This window comes from Haliotis rufescens, unplaced genomic scaffold (assembly GCF_023055435.1).
Source record: "Haliotis rufescens isolate VD_foot unplaced genomic scaffold, xgHalRufe1.0.p SCAF_14, whole genome shotgun sequence".
Classification (NCBI taxonomy): domain Eukaryota; kingdom Metazoa; phylum Mollusca; class Gastropoda; order Lepetellida; family Haliotidae; genus Haliotis; species Haliotis rufescens.
Genome location: NW_025963824.1, coordinates 22,942,182 through 22,966,523, shown reverse-complemented (window position 1 = coordinate 22,966,523; position 24,342 = coordinate 22,942,182). Strand labels below are relative to the sequence as shown.

The 24,342-nt window shown below is 41.3% G+C and overlaps 2 protein-coding genes across 2 annotated transcripts in view; both read right to left on the bottom strand.

Moving 5' to 3' along the window:
- Positions 1–13,939, bottom strand: part of LOC124131170 — a 57,512-nt gene extending 43,573 nt beyond the window's left edge. Inside the window, exons 1-5 of the mRNA XM_048395166.1 lie at positions 13,734–13,939; positions 11,703–11,813; positions 10,842–11,075; positions 10,076–10,273; positions 8,428–8,562 (exon numbers count right to left, since the gene is read on the bottom strand). Coding sequence (XP_048251123.1) covers positions 8,428–8,562; positions 10,076–10,273; positions 10,842–11,075; positions 11,703–11,813; positions 13,734–13,926 — 871 coding nt within the window. The 5' untranslated portion in view covers positions 13,927–13,939. The remainder of the gene's footprint in view (positions 1–8,427; positions 8,563–10,075; positions 10,274–10,841; positions 11,076–11,702; positions 11,814–13,733) is intronic.
- Positions 13,940–14,005: 66 nt separating this feature from the next.
- On the bottom strand, positions 14,006–22,803 carry LOC125379212 (fucolectin-3-like). The gene is made up of 4 exons (XM_048395446.1): positions 22,770–22,803; positions 15,897–15,974; positions 15,541–15,645; positions 14,006–14,247 (listed from the first exon to the last, which is right to left on the bottom strand). The coding sequence occupies exons 2-4, from the start codon at positions 15,955–15,957 to the stop codon at positions 14,006–14,008; spliced, it is 408 nt and encodes a 135-aa protein (XP_048251403.1). The 5' UTR covers positions 15,958–15,974; positions 22,770–22,803.
- Between the last annotated feature and the right edge of the window lie 1,539 nt (positions 22,804–24,342).

Sequence of the window (24,342 nt, the reverse complement as noted above, 5' to 3'; positions counted from 1 at the left end):
AGAATATAAGCATGAAACATTCATTTCTTACAGATATGCATTCAGAAAAATAATAACGCCTCACAAGGTTTTCATTTGTGAAATAGGATAGCATGAAAACGTATATTTTTCCAAGTTTCCAAACGTTCGCCGACTGAATACTATGATAATATATGAGCTTCAAGAAAGAATAATCCGTTTCAAAACATAGGTTTCGTAAGAAAAACCAGAAAGCGGATCACCAACTGCGACGCAAGGTGTGTCCACTGTCAAGAAAAAGCGTCAATGTGTAGAAGAGTCTGAATTGTCTCCCAAACGATCCCACGGCGTGGATGGAAATATCACAGTCCTAACGATGCTGACGAAACGTAGATACACAAGTGCGTTTCAGCCAAATGAAATCATCGTATGAACGAAGACAATATGATCTTGAAGCTAGAATAATACGTAACTTGGTGCAAAGTTTGTCCCTGAAATTAAGCTGCTCGCACATTTCCATGGGAATGAAAACCCTGACAGAACGTGTGAGGTCAGTGGAGCGTAAGACGGCATCAACAACGAACGATGCTCATCACAGGATAGGACTAAAGCGATGGTCTTCAGATCTCTAATTTCACCTTCTCACACGCTGAGAAGACAAAGTCCTACAACGATTATAAACCTGGCGTTGTCATGCTAGTATGTCACTTGATGAGAAGAAGAAAGATCTTCGAAGAGAAAGCAAGTGTAAACATTAAAGCCACAAACTTTAAAGATGTGAACTTCGCAGCGTACAGTACACAGACCAAATTGTTCAATATGCTCTTCAGCAAAAGAAACTATACATACATTAAATCATTGTAGGGCAGACATGTTATTTTAATTCTTAAGTGATCATTAAATTTCATTAAACATGGAGATTGCCTGAAACGTCGCGACGGAGCAATTCGCCCTAACGCAGCTGCTATGCCTTAAACGTGCAGTATGCAATTTTCTGAATTGTCTTGACATTTCCTGCCAGCAAGGTTTAAAAGGCCAGGACAATGACTGCTGACACACACATCAGAAAATAAAAAGAACGAGCCGTTAAAATGTCACGTCTATCAGCAAAACGCAACAACGCCACCGGTCGACTGCAAGCGGGTGAAACAACAGCATGTGGCGCAGATGATGGGTGTGACCAGACTGACCATCTCCAACTTGTGGAGAAGCTACAACACCACCGGCAACGTTCGTGATAGGCCAAAGGTCAGGACGACCTCGCGTTACAACACATGGCCAAGATCGCTACATACGGGTAAGACACCTGCGGGACAGTTCCATCAGGGCGACGTCAACAGCCTCACAAGTACCGGGCCTTCGTCGAATATCGGATTTGACAGTTCGAAATCTATTCTAGCCAGGAGACCGGTGCGGCGTAATATCCTGACGCCGCATCACCTCCGTGAACGTCAGCAGTGGTGTCCTCAGAGAGTCAAATGGCCTCAAGCAAGATCGAGACGTGTTCCGGTCACAGACGTGTGCGATTTTCTCCTGAGACGTGGTGATGGAAGACCCGTGTGTACCGACGTCGTAACAAACGTTACGATGAAAATTGCGTTCAGCATATGAATCGTTTTGGAGGGGAAGCGTCATGGTGTGGGGAGGCATTCATCACGGAGGCCAGACAGCACTTGTGAGAGTGGATGTAGCTCTGTGCACTACCGAGACGAGATCCTGCAGCGCCACTTTGTCCCCTTCATCATGGAGGCATCTTTCAGCAGGACAACGCCAGACCCCCCGTCGCACGTGTTTGCACAGAGAGTCTGCGTCAGAACAACGTACCTATGCTTCCCTGGCCTGCCAGCTCGCCAGACTTGTCCCTTATTGAACATCTGTAGGACGTGCTGGATCGTCGTGTACGTCAACGCCAACCAATTATTCTGACTTTGATCGCGTCTGTGGGCAGTCGCTGCCATGAGCTGATAGTAGCTCGTGGAGGCCATAATCGTTACTGACTTTCCACCTACCCCGGACGTCTTTGCACCTGTTTTTGTTACGTGCATATTGTGCAGCATTAATTTACCTATGCATTCCACTATTTTTAATATTTATGAAATCTACACTCGAAAAATAAGCCCATTTGCAATCCTGATGTATAGTTTCTTTTTTTGAAGAGTATATATGTTAGAGTACAAGTCAGATTCCAGAGAAGTGATTTTAGGGCATAATTAAATCACAGCAGACCCCAGAGATAAGTTTAGTTTCGGTGTTGTACAAATTGTACTACAATGTCCTAAATAATAGAGTAACACTTTCGACAGAAAATTTAGGACTTATTGCGGAAGAATAAACTAAGCTTATAAAAGAGTAGACGCACAGCAGACCATCTTTGATTGATGACGTCAATTGTAGAAACTATTATGAAGATTGTTTTCCTCAAATTTCCACAGCCTGCATCGATTTTCGCAAAACATATTCAGTGGATAGACGTATATTGTGGCTCAGAATAAGTCAAATGGGGGTAGATGTAAAATATGGAAAGCGCAACGAACAATATTTGAAGTTGCGTACGACAGAATGGTTTTCTTGAAAGTGTGGATTAAAACAAGGATGCCTTTTGTTGCGCCTATTATTCAACCTATTTATGAATGACTTATCCCTTACTTTTGAGGAGCATAAGAGTGATAAACATGATTGCGACGTTTTTTTGCGAATATCAATTTTCCTATATATTGTTATTGTCGATTCCCAAATTGAAACAATATGTTACCCCAGAAATCTGTACGTAAACGAACACAGTGTGAAACCAACAAACAACCAACACGTAGTATACAATCAACAAATGTATAAAACAAATGAAGTAGGTTTAAAACTCAATACAAATAACTGTACAGCAATTACAATGGCCGTACACAGTAGAGTGGTAGCGCAATATGTAATGACAATACATACTATGAACCTTGTCATTATCAAATATAAAAATACAGTGGTGATGATATATCAGTGAAAATAATATATATTCAAACAGCGGTGACAGTGGTCAAGCTTCCGAGATAGGCTAGACAGGGAATCAGGGATGATGAGTGATCCTCACTTAAAAACTGTGGTCCTCACTCAGAAGTGATGAAGTGCGTGAGAGAAACACGCTCTTGTCCCTTTACATACAGCCTACTAGCTACAGGACATTTCTACACAGTGCCCTCACCAGTCTTGCGGCTCTAGAACATCACAGTCCACAGTAAACCGGAAGTTCACACGCAACACTAGCATCCAAACATAGTACTTCCTGCCGACTGCTAACATTAACTAGGACTACCTTCCTGGAGACTAATCACTGCAATGCAGTGAGCGTCTACCGTCATATTTGTGGAACCCTATCGAGCGAAAAACAACAACAGGCGAACTGTTTCATCACTTCTCGGCATTCGGCCTCAAATGGTAGTTTGGACCTTGAATATGCACGAAGCAGGTAAGCAGAAAGGGAATATCCCCTCGATTGTAATATTGGGGTTCCTCGACATTCCAAAGTAATATAAGGTAGCTACGCGATAAATTGCAAAGAACAATGAAGAACAAAGGGTGGTTTATTTCACGATACAGCATTGTTTCTTGAGATTCGAACATGCTCTCGCAACTTCATGACGTCGTATGTTTGACGATGTACTTTTTGAGAGTTGTACCCAATATACGTACCTGGGCAGCGCAGATAAACGCGATTGCCGAAACCCGAGAGAAATATGACAAGTGGTATTGGGAGAGAAGGTAAGGTAATCGACGTGAGGATTGTGAGAATACGCGGGAAATACCCACCTTTGGTAGCTGAAGACCTACCTTTGAATGTCATGATATTATATGTTTCATTAAATTGTAACTGTTTTTTCGAAATATATTTTCCCAGCGCCGGGCATACGCCTCTGCAAACTGCAAGGACATTAATCTGCTTTTGTTTATGTTGATAAAATGGTCCATGGTCAAGACAAACAATGAATATTTATATATTCCCCTTAATCAGCTCCACTGCTAACTGTCACAACCTGGGGGAACACATTTTACCCAAACTCAGCTCAGCAGACTGGCCACCATATTTTATCGTAAGCAGAGGTCGCCAAATAAAACCATCGCACTTTTCCTACTAAATGAATACAAAGTCATGATATTTGTGAATATTACAGCTTTCGAAACAGTCGATAGGTGTCTTGTTTGTATACATTGTGATCTATTCAGAGTTTGGAAGATATGCAACCATCCAAACTTAAATTGTGAGAATTATAACGTTTTGGTCAAGAACTCGCGTCATCTTGTCAACAAAATTATCCACACTAATCACAAACCTCTTACAAAATGATGACATTTAAAAATATGTCATAAATGGAAATCATGAATGGAGAGTCACTCGGACAGTCTCCTCTACATCATAACGTTAATGGGCTAATCCAATAGGACTTTGTATCCAAGCTGCCATCATCCTAGAATTATGGAAGATCTGTTATTATTTACTTTGACTTTGACACACTAATGGTCTCAATTCACAATGATATAATATGACTCCTCTTGCATGGGACGCGGGGAAAAAAGAGACATGAGGTAGTTTTTTGCCTTGTACTGACAACATTCCAGATCAGATATATACTCTCAAAAACGTATGGGGTATTCGAAAATAACAGATGGTTACAGAAATACAAGGAGGTCTTTAGTGATGGAAATGAATAAGAAAATGAGAAGGAGTAGGTCCAACATGACAACCAACAGAACGGGCCCAAATTTTGTATTTTGTACCTACACCTATCTGCGTACATAACAGTCGCAGTCAAAACTTTTGCTCTATATAAGGTTCTAGTGCCAAAGTCGAACATATCAATATATATTTCATTAAAATAAACAACAGTCTAATTACCTGCACAGTGATGTAAACCGTAGTGTGCATATAGCTATCATTATATAATCAAGTCACCATTGTCCACCCGTATATCATCCAGTCACCATCATGGCAATAGCTGGATTGTGTATGAATGATATCGTATTGTAAACTAAGCGGCAAAAGAAAGTATAGGTTGGCAATTTGTAATTTTCCTAAAAACAGCGATAACTAGTGGAAAGTGGGTATTGGGAATATGACTGCCCAGGAACAGGTACCAAAAAACACCTCACCCGAACGCGCTCGTGCGGTGACAAAAAAAATGGTGAAACAGGTTTCCCGCCTATGGCATAAACTGCACGTGCATGTTAGCTGTATATAGAGATTACTACACGAGTGTCTGTCAGATACCATTGATCTTACAACGAGTTGTTTCAAAACGTATCTAACGAGCGAAAGCGAGTTAGATACGCTTTGTAACAACGAGGTGTAAGATCAATGGTATCTGACAGACACGAGTGCAGTAATCTGTTTCTTACACACCCTAAAATCGCACCTTTTTAACATCGAACCGATGAATTTTGTCTATTCTCATGATTGCAGTAGCGCATTAATACATGTAACACCACTGTCATAAGTGACGTCATCCCATGTGCTGCTTACTACTCATAAATAATGTGACCCTACACAAAAAGGTTTTCGTCCTATCTGTGGATTATCAAGGCGATGATGAAAATGCAAACTAGACAAAAACCAAGAACACGCTGGGTGCCAAGTTGAAAGTTTACACCGCAAAGAAATTACCAAATATGTCCAACAATGTTTACTTCCGTATGACATCACTACCGGTGACCGACTTTTACAAAATGGCGTGTTCACTGACAACAGTACTCGGGATTTCCAGAGGAGGTTTTCGTTGATTAAGAGATCGTATACACATAAATGTGTCACGTAAGTATTCAGAAACATTCTGACAATCTGCGTACTGTTATTTGTTTACCATGTTTTCCAATGTAACAGAGAATTAGTCAGAAATGCAGATAACTAGGCCTACCGTCATCGTTGTGCGTGATTTAGCGTCAGTCATGGCGTCACACAGGACGGAAACTTTTACGGCTTCTGTTGAATTTACCACATCATTGTAATGTAAATATGTGTAATTCCATAATAAGTGCAACGATACTCTTCCCATGAATATTCTCAAACGCGTGATCGAGCAATGTATGCAACAATTAGACGAAAGTACCTCTTTTAATGCTACAGTGTAAAATCTGAACTTTGCTTTGTTTACATTTCAGCAAGTACAATTTTCCGAGCACAGTTTTCGTGTCCATACCTAATTTATTTCGCATGATTTCATCTAGATAATTTACATTGGTGACAAAGACCATTTATCCATTGTTTCGAAAATGTATGAGGAATTCAGGGATGCATGTATAGCAGCTGAGTTTGAAATATACCTGATCGAATATAGGCGTCTCATAATCGACATTTTGTAAACACAATCCAATATGGCGGAACGTACACTTCGGCGTTCGTGTGTGCATATTTTCCAAAACATTCTAAACTATTCTAGGCTTATCAGCGACGTTTCGGAGTTATCATTAGTGATTTGATACCCGTGATCGCTAATATGCTATTTTTCTACTTTAATTATTCGAGTAAATATCCGATATTTAGATTTCTAAACACACAGTAAATATTTATATAACGCCGTGAATTGTGATTTGGCGAGTTTACAATGTACCTAACTTTCAGTCACTTTCAGTAATTTTGAATTGCCTAAAATGACAGTAAATGATAAACAGAAGGGGGAATTCAAAACTGTGAAGTGTCTGCGTGATGTATTTTGAATTTTATTCGATTTCGAAGTGAGGGTTGAAGAGAAGGGACATGTGTCGCTGTGGCAGCCAGGGGGTTTACGCTCTGAAAAAACGATAATGTTGACATAAGAACAGATATAATGTAACTGATAATAATAATAACAAACAAACTCGCAGACGAGGACGAGTTTGTTTATTTTTATTTTTAATTACACGGTCCTGTTGTTCAATACAGACGTAGGTGAACATTCGACTGAAGCACGAGCAACTTATGAATGACTTACACTCAGGAAAGTAGTCCGTCATCATCTGACCCCAGGTCATCACCATGGAGTAGCCAATCACGGGCCTGGAATTCGATCTCACACATATGTTTGATACCAGTTATCTCAAATGGGTTTCTCACCCACAGGTGTGTAAGAAAAGTGCTTTCGTCTGCAGGGTATAACCACATGTGATGAAAGCACACAATAGAAATGCCACGACTGTCACCGGAGCACAGAGAGAGAGAGAGCCATGGCATGGCCGAAGTGGGGGCAACCCAGGTCCAAATTGCCAGAAGGTTTGGTTGTACACTATTGACAGTGGGCAAGCTGATTCAACGGTACAGGCAGACAGGGAGGACACAAGACAGGCCTAGAACCGGACGACCCCGAGTGACAACACCACTGGAAGACGGTCAGATACGGCTCATTCACCTGCGAAACAGATTCGTAACGGCGACGGCGACGGCAGCAGCAGCAGCAGCGTTGGGACATCCCATCAGCCAACGTACAGTAGTACTACGACGACTTCGTGCTGCTGGAATCCGAGCGTATCGTCCTTTCCGAGGAATAGTACTGACTGCTCAACATCGACGCCTGCGACTGCAATGGGCGAGGCAGGTTCGACGCTGGCAGGTGAGAAATTGGCGTCGAGTGCTGTTTACTGATGAAAGTCGGTTTAACTTGTTTCGAAATGACGGCAGAGAACGAGTTTATCGACGCAGAGGGGAACGTTTGGCTCCGGCGTGTATTCGAGAGGTCCATCCAGTCGGCGGGGGAGGTGTCATGGTGTGGGGCGGTATTTCCGGAGATCAGAAGTCTGATTTGGTGATTATACAGGGAAACCTGAACGCTGTGCAGTACAGAGAACAAGTGTTGCAGCCAGTTGTGCTTCCGTTCTTACAAAACCAACAGCAGAGGACATTGTTTCAACACGACAATGCCAGGCTCTATAGTGCAAGACTGACTGGGAACTTTCTAAACCAGCAGAACGTTGACCTTTTGCCCTGGCCTGCCCACTCACCCGATTTGAATCCTATTGATCATCTGTGGGACCATCTTGACAGATAGATTAGAGCACGCCATCAGCCTCCCGTCAACAGATAAGAATTGCAGCAGGCCCTGAGAGACGAGTGGCAACGGATTCCAGTCCACGTCAACAGAAGACTGACGTCATCGATGAGGCTGCGTATCACAGCATGCATTGAGGCAGCTGGAGGTCATACACGCTATTGAAGGCAACTGTGTCAACAATGAACATGAAGTGTGTCTGACAATTTATTTGTGACATTTCAGACAACTTTTGAAAATGAAATTTCTTACCCCACCATTGTTTACCTTGAGCTTGCATTACCTGTGATTGCACAATTTCATTCTAACTGTGCTTGATCAATCATATGTTACCCATCCCTAGATTATATTATAATTCACAACAAAACCTCTTCTTGTTATTTTTTGATCGATCATTGAATTCGACCTACACTTTCTTTTGCCGCCCAGTTTATATTGGATTAGAATGTTACTGGGTTTTTTAATTACATGTTACCTTGACACCCCTGTCCTTGTTTCCTTGCAGCACATCCACTCTTACAGTATCCAGTGTCCTTGTCGCATACTTCAGTTGTATTTAGACACTGACACTGCTTGTCACAGTCAGAGCCAAACCAACCATCACTGCAAACTGCAAGACATCAATCTGTTTTTGTTAATGTTTTTCAAGTACTTGTAATAATCAAGACTAACAAACATTATTTGTAAGTTTTCCATTATCTAATGCACTGATAGTATGCCTGGGTGAATATCACTGAAACTCACCCTAAAAGACTGCCCAGGGCTACTAAAATACAAAGTCCGGAGTTTTGGGAATATTACCTTTATTACTCTTTTGAAACTGTGGATCCCCGGTTGAGTTTTTACATATTATGACATATTCAGAATGTCAAAGTCTCCACCTATCAAAACTTTAACCAAATGAAATTATTATAATTTGGAGAAGAATTCACATCGTACAATTAACGTAATTATCAACACAAATATATTAGCTCTAACTGAAAGATGATATTAAATATTTTTTCACCACCTTGGACTGGGTTGCATATGGACACATCAAAACTTAAGCAGTAAATCACACTTGAAATTTCTAAATAAAGCTGGACCCAATGCACTACGAAAGTAATCAACAAAATAATCAACACTCTTACTCAAAGACGGCAATTTATCTTCCCTTCACTGACCGCGTTGATCTACCCGGTTCGACATTAAACTGACAGCGCAAGTGGTTTTGTCGATACGCGATACGTTTTAGTATCACACCTTCTGATGGTTAACCAGCTCAGGCCTCGCCTTTTTTTAGTAACATTCACGCTGGTATATGGGCAGGATATCCTTTCGCCTATACAATATATCTAATGTCATGTCCGGGATATATGTACCGTAATTCAGTGATGCATCAGGGATCACCACGACTGGTTATATTAAAAGCCCAATGTCAAATCTTGAAACGTAAATTCGCTCTACCTAGCATTCCTCTGTGTGTTTACAGTGTGTGTGTGTGTGTGTGTGTGTGTGTGTGTGTGTGTGTGTGTGTGACACAGGATATTCGCCTGAGGGTGAGTTCGTGTGTACGACACAGGGGAGTGGACAATGTAACGTTGCGAATGTCACCAAGAACTGTAACTATCAAGAACTGTTATCGTAATAAGTATAATAAATAAGGTTAATGAAGTATAATCGTCTATATTTTACTTAAGTTGTCTATAGTTTACCATAGTTGTCTATTGTTTACAGTAGTTATTGGAATAAAAGCTTGAAGTATTTTGGTGTAAATCTATGTATGTGCGAGATGCGAAATTGATGGGAAGATATTCATGTGATTGTTGGAGTAAATAAATTAATTCAATACAAATATCATGTGCTGTTGTCAGTTGGTGGGCAGCCATTGTGTGACAATGATCCATCTTTGGTAGCTGGGGATCAACTGGCGAACTTAATATTGTGTTGTTGTTTGATAGTTCACACTGTTAATGTTCTGCAACCTGTTTTAATGTAATTCTGTGGCATTTTACTGGTTATTTTGCTGTCCTTTGTTGACAGGATATTATATGACATAAAAATTGATACATGATGTTGTCACAATTGCAATGAGGTTGAAATATTGCCAATGTGACTCAATCACTCATTCCTATGACACTTACCAAAAACTTGAACCTCGCACAATGTTAGAAATCGTCCACTCATAGTAATGGTAACATTGTTCCCTTTCAGGACTTGTGTACATGTGACGTTAAAGGGGTTTGAGCCAGATCTAAGTTTCCCTTGAAGTGTTGTCTCACTCACAGAGTTGCACACACCACCATTCACCAGCACCGTCATGTTCTTGTTGTGATCCCACTCTTGAAACCATTAAGTAGAAATGAAACATGAATCAATGTCAACGTTATATTAATTTATATAATTTTATTATATTAATTATACGTCTCTCCCTAGATGTAAAAGTATGACTCTAAGCATTTTTATATTATTCCATTAGTATAAATTCCAGTTTTTGCCATTTACTTCGTCAGACAAGGACATCAAATGAGGACACGACAAAGTAATCTGCACATGACTAACGTTCTGTACATTTGGCATTACCAGTCAGTGACCAAATCACGATGTCTTCAAAATAGCCCAGTGAGACAATCCGGGAGCTGTAGTGTCAGAAATGATATTTGAATTTCCTCACTCTACAACTACAAGTGTTTTCTATATTTCAATTCAAGCCAAATCATGCAAGCATTTGTATCAGAACCCCCTGTGGTTGTATTATATAAAATTCAGAGTTTACAAGTAACCCCAGTTTAACTTTTTTGTTGCATAATATAATTCTTTCAAGTGGTTTTTGTGATGTCATGTGGAACACAGCTGAGTTACCCATCGTTCTAGCTACAAGAACAGGACGAATTATTGTATGTGTCTTACGATCACCGCGCAGGAAGATTCTGATCCTGCTGATGTTAAACATCTGGTGACCATCAAGGAGAACCTGCCAGCTTGCTTTCACTGCAACTGTATCTGTTTCATCTGTGTGAGAACAACTCCTTTGACTGATGTTTGTGGCAGTGTTCCCATCTACTGCATGCGCAGCACAATAGAGGCCACCGGTATCGTTATACGTGCTACTCTGTCTTGCTGTCTTTTGAAACGCAATGTTTTCTGTAATCACATGAATAGAACCAGTTTTGAAGCACACCTGTGTGTCATTACATTTATATTCATTTAGGATAGGATAAGTTTTATTACATACTGAAAGCAGAATTGTACTATGGGCCTGAGGCCTTTCAGTATGGAATAAAACTTATCCTATCCTATCCTATATTCATTTTACTTTGGCTACTTTCATCCAATCTGGGATTCTGGGTTAGACCATTTGATATACGGTATGTGTGTGCTTGTGGCTGGGATTTTGTTTCGAGATTAGATATTTTATTTTTTCAGTTACAGCTACAAACCGAGCGTGTGTGTGTGTGCATAACCTGCAGAAACCAATTAAAATATATGCCTTCTTCACCAATACAGTGAATGATTCGCATAGACCTATATTCATAAGAATCGTAATTTACATATCACACCCATATGCGTTTCAAGCTCAACTGCCATCATAAGTGTTGTAACATGTAATAGTCTATGTACATGCAAACCCCAATGACACAAACGCCGGATCTTCATTACATACCTTCATGTACGTGCAAGTGTATCCAGCAGCAAAATTAAATCATTACGAAGATTACCATACCCGTGCAAGGTATTCGATTAATCTGTCCTTATCTTGATTTGTCTCACCCTTTTGGCAAAAGCTTCCGAACCATGGTGATTTACAAACTGGGCCCGATGGAGATGTTGAACATGCAATATTCGGAAAGTCTGAGCAGCCATTAGAGCAGTGACAGGATTCTGCAACATAGAAAGTGTTCCTTGTAATACAACCTTGAGCATAGTATCAAAACAGCAGAATAATATCTACGTCTAGAATGACATACACTGTTCAAGATTGGTTTGCATGAGGTTTTGCATAGCTCGGAGTGTGTTTATTGTACAAAGGAAATTTGAAGTTAGGGTTGCCCTTTGAACATCATGATCTGTTGATGGATGAATGTTGATAAAATACCTACTGGGGGGAGTTTGTGTGGTGAGACATTCGGGTGGTGCTGAGAGGTTAGGGTGCTGAGAGGTTTGGGTGGTGAGGGGTTTGGGTGGATAGGGGTTTGGGTGATGAGGGGTTAGGGTGGTGATGAGTTAAGGTGGTGATGGGTTAGGGTGGTGAGAGTTTCGGGTGGTGAGGGGTTTGGGTGGTGAGTGTTCATGATGGTGAGAATGTTTTTGTGGTGAGTGAGGGGTTTAGAGTGGTGAAGGGTCTTGGTGGTGAGGGGTCTTGGTGGAAAGAGGTTTGGGTTGTGAGGGGTAAGGGTGGTGAGGGGTAAGGGTGGTGAGGGGTACGGGTGGTGAGCTGTAAGGGTTGTGAGGGGTAAGGGTGGTGAGGTGTAAGGATGGTGAGGTGTAAGGGTGGTGAGGTGTAAGGGTGGTGAGGGGTAAGGGTGGTGAGGTGTAAGGGTGGTGAGGGTAAGGGTGGTGAGGTGTAAGGGTGGTGAGGGGTAAGGGTGGTGAGGTGTAAGGGTGGTGAGTGGTAAGGGTGGTGAGGGGTTTGGGTGGTGAGGGGTAAGGGTGGTGAGGTGTAAGGGTGGTGAGGGGTTAGGTTGCTGAGAGTTTCGGTCGGTGAGGGGTAAGGGTGGTGAGGTGTAAGGGTGGTGAGGGGTAAGGGTGGTGAGGTGTAAGGGTGGTGAGGGGTAGGGGTGGTGAGGGGTAGGGGTGGTGAGGGGTAGGGGTGGTGAGTGGTAGGGGTGGTGAGGTGTAAGGGTGGTGAGGTGTAATGGTGGTGAGGTGTAAGGGTGGTGAGGGGTAGGGGTGGTGAGGGGTAGGGGTGGTGAGGGGTTTTCGTGGAAAGAAGTTTGGGTGGCGAAGGGTAAGGATGGTGAGAACTTTTTTTGTGGTGAGGGGTTAAGGTGCTGAGGGATTAGAGTGGTGAGGGGTTTGGGTGTTGAAGAGTTTTGCGTGGTGAGGGCTTTGTGTGGGTGGTTGGAGGTAACCAGTACGTTTATTATTTTTATCTCGGGTCAACATTATCTGCTCCAGACAATAAACTCATATCCCAATCTGTATATAACGTGATCCATTTTGTAAAAGAAATCATCAAATCGAGTGAAAGCTGACAATAGATACGTTAGAGGCACAACGCACCATAACTAACCTCAAAACACCAAACGCTGAATAATTTCCTATGATTCCGATTACAGATTATTCATCTATTTCATATCTCAGGGAAGCTGCTCGCCCGAAAATAGCCCTTTTAGTAATTCGTCACAGGACGTGTATCTGAGGAATCTGTTTTCCAATTTATACATACTTTTTGAGGATTTTAGAAATCTATTCAAATCTGCCTTCTCTCCTAAATCTATAGGAAAACATTGCATTCAGGCACATTACCACCTTTTCAGAGGGGCCCGGTCACAGTCTACATTTTTAAATACATATGCATATTTTTAGGATCTGGACATTTGAGCAGTTGGATCGTCATTGTTTGGAAGGATTCAGTCAACATTGTAATAGTGAAACAAAGTTTGCCCAGGCGCTTGGCCTGTGTATAGTCTTCGGGGGCAGTGTTCGTGGGGAGGGATGGGAAGGCTGTTTCCAGGGGCAACTGTCGGGGGATTAATTTCCCTGATACCTAGTTCAACATGCGAAAATTTTAAAGAAATAGCGTCATTCGTATATAAGTTCAACATTTGCATTTGTTATCTGGCGTGTATGTATTATTACCTTTCTTTTTACCAAACACCTGCACCTCACAAAGTGCTAAATACGGTCCTGCCATTACAATTGTGACATTGTCGCCCTCTGTAGGTTCCGTACAGCTGAGTGTCACCGGGTTAGTTCTCAGATGAGTTGTAGAATCTCTGATGTCTGTGACCGTTAACGTTCTGCATGTATTACCACTGACCAGTATTTCCATTGCTTCATTGTGGTCAATGGCTGAAATAAATAATGCGTATAAACTTTACTGTATTGTCGGAGTTTTCACAGTTGGTTCATTAATCAAACGCTAGGTAACATAACTTACTGTCATCACGGAGATAGATCGTTATCCGGCTGATTAGGAACGTTCCACCAAGGAGAACTTGCCAGCTTGCAGGCCCGCCATTTGTGTGTGAACAACTCCCATGATCAAAGTGTGTGGTGACATCCCCATCAACAGCTTTACTGGCATCATATGTACCAGTAGTGTCTGACCACGTGCTGCTCTGACTGGCAGTTTTACCACGTGCGATGTTATCTGTAAGCAAAACGATAGTTTGTTATCACATTAATGATATGAAGTGTGCATACCTCTATGTATGTTGGTGATAGCTAGGCGATAAACATGAACACATACTTCATGTGTATTGAAACATAATACATATATCAAACCTAGGTATAAGATTTGATAAATGTGTGCTTCAGCGCACACCGTAATAGCTCATAAAACATACCTTTGTAAAATCAAGGTAAATGATTAGTTAAGAACTGACTTCAATATTCTATGGCCTTTATGGATGATAAACATTAGAACCGGTGTGCACACCTCCATAAACACAAAAATCGAATTCCAATAAATAATCAAGTCAACAATAATAACATCACAGACTATAACTCAAAATGACATCGTTCCGCGCAATTATGCCACACGAGGCTATGCGTACATGGGCTAGACTCGGGGAATGCTGAACACGTCTCAATGTAGCCTACATTAGCAGTCCACTGCTGGACGTGGCCTGCTGCTTTAAGGTTTATGAAATCATAACGCAAAAATGTTAGCCAATCAAATGTCATGGAATCGCCTGCACTTTATATTTTTTGCTTAAACCTGGTTTAGTTGGGCAAGATTCGTGTTTTGAAAAGTAGCCTTATGACTCTTCCGTGAACAGATCACCCGGTGAATAACTTCACGTGTGTACTGTGCGACTGTTTTCTGCAAGGTCTGCCCTACACCTAGACATAGGATCTACTCACGATAGACACTATTATTTGTCACAAAACACCAAAGATACATAAACACACTTTGCATACTTTTCAAAACCGTATTATTAGAACTGTATGAGTCAATGGTCTCGGGGACTCCCCTCACCTACACTGAACTGAGTTTGAAGCTAGATTTCCCGTTGAAATCGATCTCGGAGAAAGCTATTGCAAGGTTGCATCTTGAGAGAACACTCTATGGTCGAATCATCATGTCCAAATGCCAAAAGCCGAATACAAACAACGTCTTTTTTCAACGTTGAATTTGAATAATATGTAAAGACAAAGTGCGTAATAAAGACAATTACTAAACACGCGCTGGTTAGATACAATGTTTTTTACTACTTGTCTATTTCAAACGTGTCTGGCTCGTTCGTCAGAAACGCTTTGTAATATACTGGTAATAAAAATGGTATTTTATGGTGACTCGTTTAGTATTTACATGAACAAAGTAACCTGATGTGATTTAACATATTCCTTATTGTATATCTATTGTAATAATTGAGATTGTGTGTTTATGTATATAATCCAATGGTTATTCTGATTAGACCATTGCAAAATTCAGACTTACGCATTTGACAGTAGTGTCCAAACCAGTCTGTCACACAAACAGGAGGTGGCACTGAACACACATCAGGGAGAGGACTGCATCCATTCTTGTAGTGGCAACTTGATCCTGTTTCAAAAGTATAATATGAGTAATGTACATGTATTGACAGAGTTCATGAAAAATGAAATACTTAGAAATGACATGAAACACATGGAATGTACATGTAGGGCAAGATTCGAATAGTTTACTCTCTTTGTCATACGATAGCACACAACCAACCATGTTATTATCTAGTCGCCCCTGACAGCATAGGTTAGGGACCAACCCCATTATATTAAGAACAAGGAATAATGCTGACAAAATAAAACATATCATACCTTGTGCAGCTGTGACAGACACAGCGTGCATGATCACGAGAAGATAGATAACAAAACACATCTTACACAGGCCAGGTACTGAAAAATACCAAATTATCTAAACGAAAACACAAAAGAGAAAATTGAAATATATATTACAACGGTGACAATAATGAATGAGGTGAGGTGAAATGGGGTTTACCGTCGCGTCCAAGATTATTGCCCTTATATAGCGACGTGCATGTACGTGTGTGTGTTTGTGTGGCTGCTTGTACTAGACCGGACTAATGCCGATTTATAGTGCTAGCTCACTGAGATACCATGCCGCAGTTTAACATGAATACCCCACTCAAACACAGTATACTGACTCATAGCCGACCAGTCCTTGTTTTAGCCCCTTAATGCCGAGCGCCAGACAGGGTAACACCAAGTACCATCTTTTAACAACTTTTGGTATGACGCGGCCGGCGATCGAACCCCGGACCTTCCGCTCTCCGGGCGGACGCTCTACCACTAGACCACGGAGGCGGTCCAATAATGAATGAAAGTAAATATCATATATAGATTAGTAAACGTATCCGGTTGTATCTTACGAGCTAAAAGAAAGGAAGAGACAGTGTACAGCGTGTACACGACGTTGTAAATATTTCTACACATACTTTTGTTTCTTTGTGGTTTTAACGCTGCGTTATGCAAAGTATTCAAGCTATATGCCGGTGTAGAAGGCTCAAATCAATCCCCCAACAATCACTCTAGAGTGGGCTAGAGCTGGGCTGAAGTCATCCCTGTCTACTCGACCCAAAACACCCACTCCAGGCTCAGATCACGCCTCTCTAATTGGCCCAATACACTCACTCCAGGCTCAGATCACTCCCCGTGGGGCTCACATCAATCCCCTACATTTTTTACAGGATTTTACTTCTACTGTTCTGTTTCGGTGTCCAGTTTCAGAATGTTTCAGATGTTTATGTTACCTTCTTCTTACCTGAAAAGGTAGTTGTGATTTTCGACAAACATTCTTATGGTATCATCGGTATTATGTCTACTTGGCCCAAAGCATTCACTCGAGGCTCAGGTCACTCATCTTTACTTGGCCCAAAACACACACTCCAGCCTCAGGTCACTCATCTTTACTTTGCCCAAAACACTCACTCCAGGCTCAGGTCACTCCTCTTTACTTGGCCCAAAACACCCACTCCAGGCTCAGGTCACTCCTCTCTACTAGGCCCAAAATACTCACTCCAGGCTCATGTCACTCCTCTCTACTAGGCCCAAAACACTCATTCCAGGCTCATGTCATTCCTCTCTACTTGGCCCATAACATTCACCCCTGGCCCATGTCATTCCTCGCTGCTAGGCCCAAAACATTCACTCCAGGCTCAAGTCATTCCTCTCTACTTGGCCCATAACATTCACCCCAGGCCCATGTCATTCCTCGCTGCTAGGCCTAAAACATTCACTCCAGGCTCAAGTCACTCCTCTCTGCTAGGCCCAAAACACTCACTCCAGGCTCATGTCACTCCTCTCTACTTGGCCCAAAACATTCACTCCAGGCTCATGTCAATCCTCTCTGCTTGGCCCAAAATGTTTCAGATGTATATGTGACCTTCTTACCTGAAAATTTATTTGTGATTGTCGACATACATTCTTATGGTATCATCGGTATTACGTATGAAAAACACTATCAGATCAGTTGGACAAATCTTCTAAGGCCGGATGTGAACTCATCAGCCTAGGCCCAAGCCACTCCAGGGTGATTTGAGCTGGGGATTGAGTTGAGCCTCCAACACCGGCGGTATGTAAAGAATCGCGTCTGGACAAGACCATCCGGTGATTGACATAAATGGCATGGGTGCTGGAGATGCTTAAACTGTTACCTATGGTGAATATGGCAGGTATCCTCTGCATGTTAAATATTTTGTTAACAGTGTTAAATATCGATTGTGCATTACATCAATGCTGACAAACAGATATTCTTTACAATGTAACTCTGTGTTAATACATTTTATGAGAGAATCGTCCTAATTGTGCATTTTCTGATTTAGCAAGTATTCGGATAAAATAATGTTTTGTCAAATTATCGAAATAAAGAGTTACCTATTGGTCAGTTCATAGATCATCGGAAGAATTCTCTTTAAAATACACCTTTCTTTTTAGTTTATGCTTTATCACTTTTAGAACATGAATTATATTTAACTTAATGTAGCAACAGTCATTGTTTCAACGTATTTGGGCACACAAAATATTCGCAGAAGCATATTTACTTTGGATGGTAAAGCGTCTTAAATCTAACAATTGCTTGACGTATCAATTGTGAAGTTGTCAAAAAAATATTTTGTTTTGATCAAAAGATAAACACGTGAAAATACTGGAATCACACAAAAACAAGCTTCATTTTATGTAACATTGGTTCAGAGTTGGTTGTGGGAGTCCGATAAAAGATCCAGTAATATCCATTTGACCATATGATGTTCGAGAGCTACATGCCATATGTAATTTATTGCAATTATCGCTAAGTACTGGAACATCGAAAAAGACTGCATCGGTGACAGAATTGGGGATAATAGTTCTAACGTGGTTTACTTGAAATACAATATTTCAAGATAATAAATACTGCCGCATGCTTGTTGTCTCAGAAGGAACTATCCCTATTCCCATTGGACTCCAAATATTCGTCTAGCGATAGATCAAAGTTTACAGCCAAAGATCTCGGACCTAATAAAATCAATTAAAATGTTTCAATAAGTATCCGTTTTGGGGCAACTGAAACAAACATATGAAGAAGGTCTACATCTCCATGCCTGTCTCTACTCTATGTAGACATATCAGACAAATGGATATCAGACACATTGCGTGTAGAGATGATAGATAACTGAGAGGATCTTATGCACACCAGATGACCCCAGTCACCATGTTGCTAGGTCATATGACATTGTTTGGTTGTATCTTGCAACAGCATTTCCAAAATGACGTCATATGGTATTGTGGTGCAGGGCCCGGTCCACAAAGTGGTCGTAGCGCAACTCCCGTCGTCTGTTTATGTTAAAGTATGGGAGTTGCATTACGATTATTCTAACGCTGCGATAGCTTTGTGGGACAGATCCCTCAATTCTAATAGTTCTGTTCTGGGGTATCAAATCAATACGTATCAAATTTTAATGTGTTTGAAGTATCATACTGTAAACCTCATTTGGATTATGATGTGGATCGCGTAGATGTCTGCCTATTTACAGACGATAATGACACCTACAGAAGGTTTAAACGTGAAGTAATACATAAAATACTGAACTCGCTCCCATGTCATACCAATTTTATGAAATGTGTGAGTGAAATCGAGTCAGATACTAGAACTATTCACGATTTCCATAACATTGGTATGAAACGAGATCGAGTTTAGTATTTTATACCTATGTGATGTTATTTACAATAGTTTTAGGCAAAACAGCTTCAGAAGACATAAAAATAGTTTTAGGACCCTTCCGTATAATTACTGAAACAATCATATTGGTGATCATGTCAGTGCTTGATCAAAACTCCAATAACCGTTATAAAATGTCGCCAATAATAATACGTCTTGTATGCTTTAGAAAATACGAAAACACGAAAGCCTATGATCACTTTCCTTCATGTTGAAAAGTGTCACAATTTGGAGCTTAATATAGAGCAAATCTATTCAAAAGACATCCACTTATCAAAGGTTCTGACAATATATTGATTTGAAAGAGTGACTGATCTTTCGGTGAGTGCGTTTTGTTTGAGGCCGCTTTCATCAGTATTATATACTGAACCGCAAAAGAAACGTCACCCCAAGTAACATTACCTTGTCCGGAAAAATGAAATTTGATGGTAAAAAAACCCAAAGCAGATGACAATAAAACCGATCGTCCAAACGCATCACAGCAACGGCCATGATAACCCGTTGCACGTGCAAATTGAAGTGCCCCATAAAAATCCACCCAGATCGGATAACATTCATTCGTGATTGAATTGCTACCACATGCCAAGATTGACAAATAACCAGCGACACCAAGCCCTTGGACGATTGCAAGCTGGACAAACCGCCCAGCAAGTAGCCAATGCATTTCAAGTCCACGTAAGGACAATATACAGGCTCCAGGAACGGTACCAGACCACCAACACCACAGATGACCGACCCCGTAGTGGAAGACCAAGGGTCACCACCCGACGTCAGGATCGTCAAATTGTGCGACAGCATCTTCAGGATCACTTTGTTACTGCTGCGGAAACTGCTCGACAGACCATGGGGACACACCAGCGACAAATGAGTGCGTCGACGATTGACGAGCGGACACCTCCACTGTCACAGGCCACACCGAGGATCAATTCTGACACCGCGTTATCACCGGGACCGTCTTCAGTGGGCAACACAGCACCAGCATTGGCGGTGGAGAAGAGTTCCTTCTCAGGCGAGAGCCGTTACTGCATCTCAACAGCAGATGGCAGAGAGAGAGTCTGGCGACGCCGTTGGGAACGTTATTCGCATGCTTGTGTTGTTGAGAGAGACTGGTGGGGTGGTCCGAGCACCATGGTGTGTGGAATTGGTCTTGCACAGAGGGTCGGTCCTGTGGTCTTCCATCACATCGGTCCAGGGAGACGCAATGGCGTCACAGCAGCTCGGTACATTGATCAAATCTTGCGACCACACGCCCTACCTCATTTGGCACGTCGCCGCAACCACGAGTTTCAGAATGATAACGCCCGTGCCCACACTGCGAGAGCAACAGGAGACTACTTCAAGCAGAATGGCATCAGAACCATGCAGTGGCCTGAAATCTGTAGTGTGGGCTCAAGTGCCTATGACCTTCATCAACCGCCTCATCCATTCCATGTATCGACGTTGCACGGCAGTCATCAATGCACCTGGCGGACACCCGAGATACTGACTTGTGATGCCATTTTCCCAGAGACTAGTGGTGGGTTTCACTTCAAGAACGTTCGATACTTTAATTTCCGTTTTGCCAAGTTTCATCTATTTAATATTTCTCAAAGCATGTTTACAGTGTTTGGACAAATAAGGTTTCTGATATATCTATCCATGGTGACGTTTCTTTTGCAGTTTAGTATATAATGGCATCTCAACTTGATGCGGGAGGAAATCCCCAAATGATACAGGTCTCAGATGTTTACCACTCACGAGCACGGGTATGATGCAGACAAACCAAGAAACATAATTAAGGAGAATCTGGGATTCGAGCCCTCCATCATATGTTTCTGGCATGCAAAATTACCTCAACTCGAATTGCAGAGTCTATTTTGTCTGGTCCATCGATCACTTGATTCGTTTGGTTAAAAGCCGCCGTCGCATGGCAAGAGTATTGGCCTGCGGGTTCAGGCAACAAACTCAGTGATCCTTCACTTAATTTCATCGCTATTTGCCTTTAACGCCGAATGAAATCTGTTTCGGGGGATAATTGAGACTGGTTATTCTCTGGCGTTGACGTATTACAACGACTGCGCCACCCGTGCCCTTTACAGATGTTGGAAGTAGTACTATGAAGTATAAAGGTGACAAAGTTTGTGTTTGCTCAACGCCGGTGCTGAGCATGTATGTACTCGTCGTAAGATGACTCAGTAAAACTCAGTAAAAGATATGGAAAGAAAATGTTTTCCCTGTGCTACAGTGGAATGTACGTCCTGTTACTGGCTTACAGATAAAACGTTGAACATCCCTGTTGCCACAGTATTGGACTAAAATTGCATTTGCTATGCATGGTATGCAAGCTAGAAAGTATTTTAAAAGTTTAAAGTACCAAGGTTAGTATAACTATCACATGACACATAAGGGATCTCACGAAATCGAAACTAAACCAATTGGTAGAAGCAAACTAAACTGTAATATTAGAAAGATAATACCAGATGCTCTACAACATGGCTGTTGTGTCCCACCTTAGCGTCCAGCTTGCTTTCCATATGACATAACATTGTCTTTTCCTTCCTAGTTTTAAGCTCAACCCCACCGTCACGCATTTGTTACACACAAAAGGCCAAAGGTGTGGAACCCATACGTAGATTCCCTTGCCGCGATATTGATTGAATATTGCTAAACGCGGCGTAGATCCATACTCTTTCACCGACTCTTACTTACATCACCACGACAAAATACCTCGAATACCGTGACCTTTCTGTTCCATCATCAGTACAAACACAACTGTGACACTTTTGAGACATAAGCCTCAAATACTAGTATATGGAATTTCATATGTATGTTTACAATGTACACGGTCACTCTAACCCAACTCACAAAACTTTCTCTAAACAGAGAACTGTCTATGCATTTATGGATCCATGACGGTCGCATATATTACAGTCATTGACTGTCACGGCTTCTTGAACATATGGATGCACCTGTTTTCTCACAAATACGTTACTGGCACTTTGAGATACTGTGATAGGGTGTATGCAAATGAGGGTCAAAGTGAAATGGATTTCTCACAATATATTTACATTTGGTCAAGGAGCGAGTACTGGGTCTTGAAACCCTCAACACGTCATTTGTATAACTGCACATAAATTCTTATCACAGGACTTTACCACATTAACAGGATCTCTACTCGTACAGGACAGTAGATGCAGTTGTGTCATGTTGACATTATGATTCATTATCATGGAAATCAGTAAAGCAAGTGCAGCTTGAAACCGATTTGTACTGATTATTGTGAAAGGAATATCATATTTTGTATGATGCCAGATATTGTGTACTCACCATTAATGATGGATTTGGTGTTTAATACCTCCCTGAGTAGTACCTCAGTTATATCACAGTGTACCAGCTCAAAGTGACAGGAAAGCTCAAGGTGAATCAGGTCAGAGACTTTACCACCTTTCTGAAACCCAAGAGAGGCGCTGGCAAACAATGGTAACGAAGAGACTTACCTGTTCTCACATAACCTGAATCACACCGAGCCAGTTTGTGTTGAACAAGGAAGTAAATTAGTCTCTTATCACGATGTGGGGTCAGGATGTACGGCCCTTGTTGATAAAATATGGTGTCAGACTGCAAAGTTCGCCCGACAATGTAGCCACACATGACGTTTTAATAGACAATAGAACCATGTGGGCTTTATTAACACCCGAACGAAACACGTATCCGTCTTATATTAATTGTGGTGTTCATAAATCGTCTGTCGTGTTTTAAATAATTGAATTGATGACGCGTAATCTAAATGTATGACAAAGAATACTGCTTTCAAAATATGTGATAATTCCAATACATGGACACAGGCTTATACAGTAAACAAAGAGTATACTAATATTTATCGGATTCGTGTCAGCGATATGGGACACAAATTTAACCTGAAAATGATAACGCTGAGTAAACACGCGACGCAACAGGCAGTACTGATGACCACATAGGAGTCAGTGAGAAAGAACGCACCAACCTCAAGAAAAGGGAAAACTGTGTGTACAGCTTTCATATTCGAAATACTGTTGCAAGTTTGGAAATAAAGAGAGTCGATTGCTTAATGCTCGGAGGTAAAATGTGCTGTCATCTTCGCGTACTTCAACGAATTAAGGGTCAACATGGTTAACCCTTCTGTATAAAGGAATTAGTTTCGTGATGAACGTGTATGCGTATGTTTTGCATAAATCTCGAAGTGTTCGTCTCTGCCTAGGACACCATTTAGTGAACGCGATAATAGCGACAAAATGGTTCCATAATCATGAAAAAATCTCTCCTTAGAAGTGTCCTTTGTACTAGTGAGTAGTGAGTTTGACTATATCATCAAAATATGTTATGAGTCACTATACAACAATCATGTTGTTCCCGATGAGGTCACCACAAAAACATGAAAAGCAAGTCGGGTATTCACCTGAACAAACACGAGAAAAACAATTTATACAGAAGGATTGAAGAATTGAACAAGTTAACAAGGTATACTTCCGTCATTAATTTGTAATAGAGATTACATTAACAAGTTTCGTTCAAGCTTGCATGCTTTGTTTCTGTGAATATATTGTCATGCACAACCATGTAATTGCTCCAGGAAAATAAACAAATTGTAAAAAAATACCCTTTCGTCCAGGTGCATAAGTGGGGTATTCATGGTCAATTGTGGCATAGTATCTAAATCGGAAAGCGCTGTATTAACGTCGCTACAACATGAATTATCCAGCCCATGAGGAGAAAAAGGCACTTGTTCCCATGCTTGGCTGATGATTGTCGGGTGGTTACAATGTGTGACCTGGCTGATTGTGTGTCATCGCTCCCACGCAGCGTGATTCGTTGCTGCCAAACACTGGAGAGCTCCATAACGATTATCTAGAGATCTTTCATGGAGATTATATTATACATTTCGTTAGAAATATGCGTCTGGTGTCGTTGAGGTAGGTATTGTTGGCAAAAATAATTATCGTTGAATAATAACTGAATCCAGTATCATATATCTCATTGTCACGCAATCACATTTGTATTGAATCCTTTCACGGCAAAAACAGTCCCTGATAG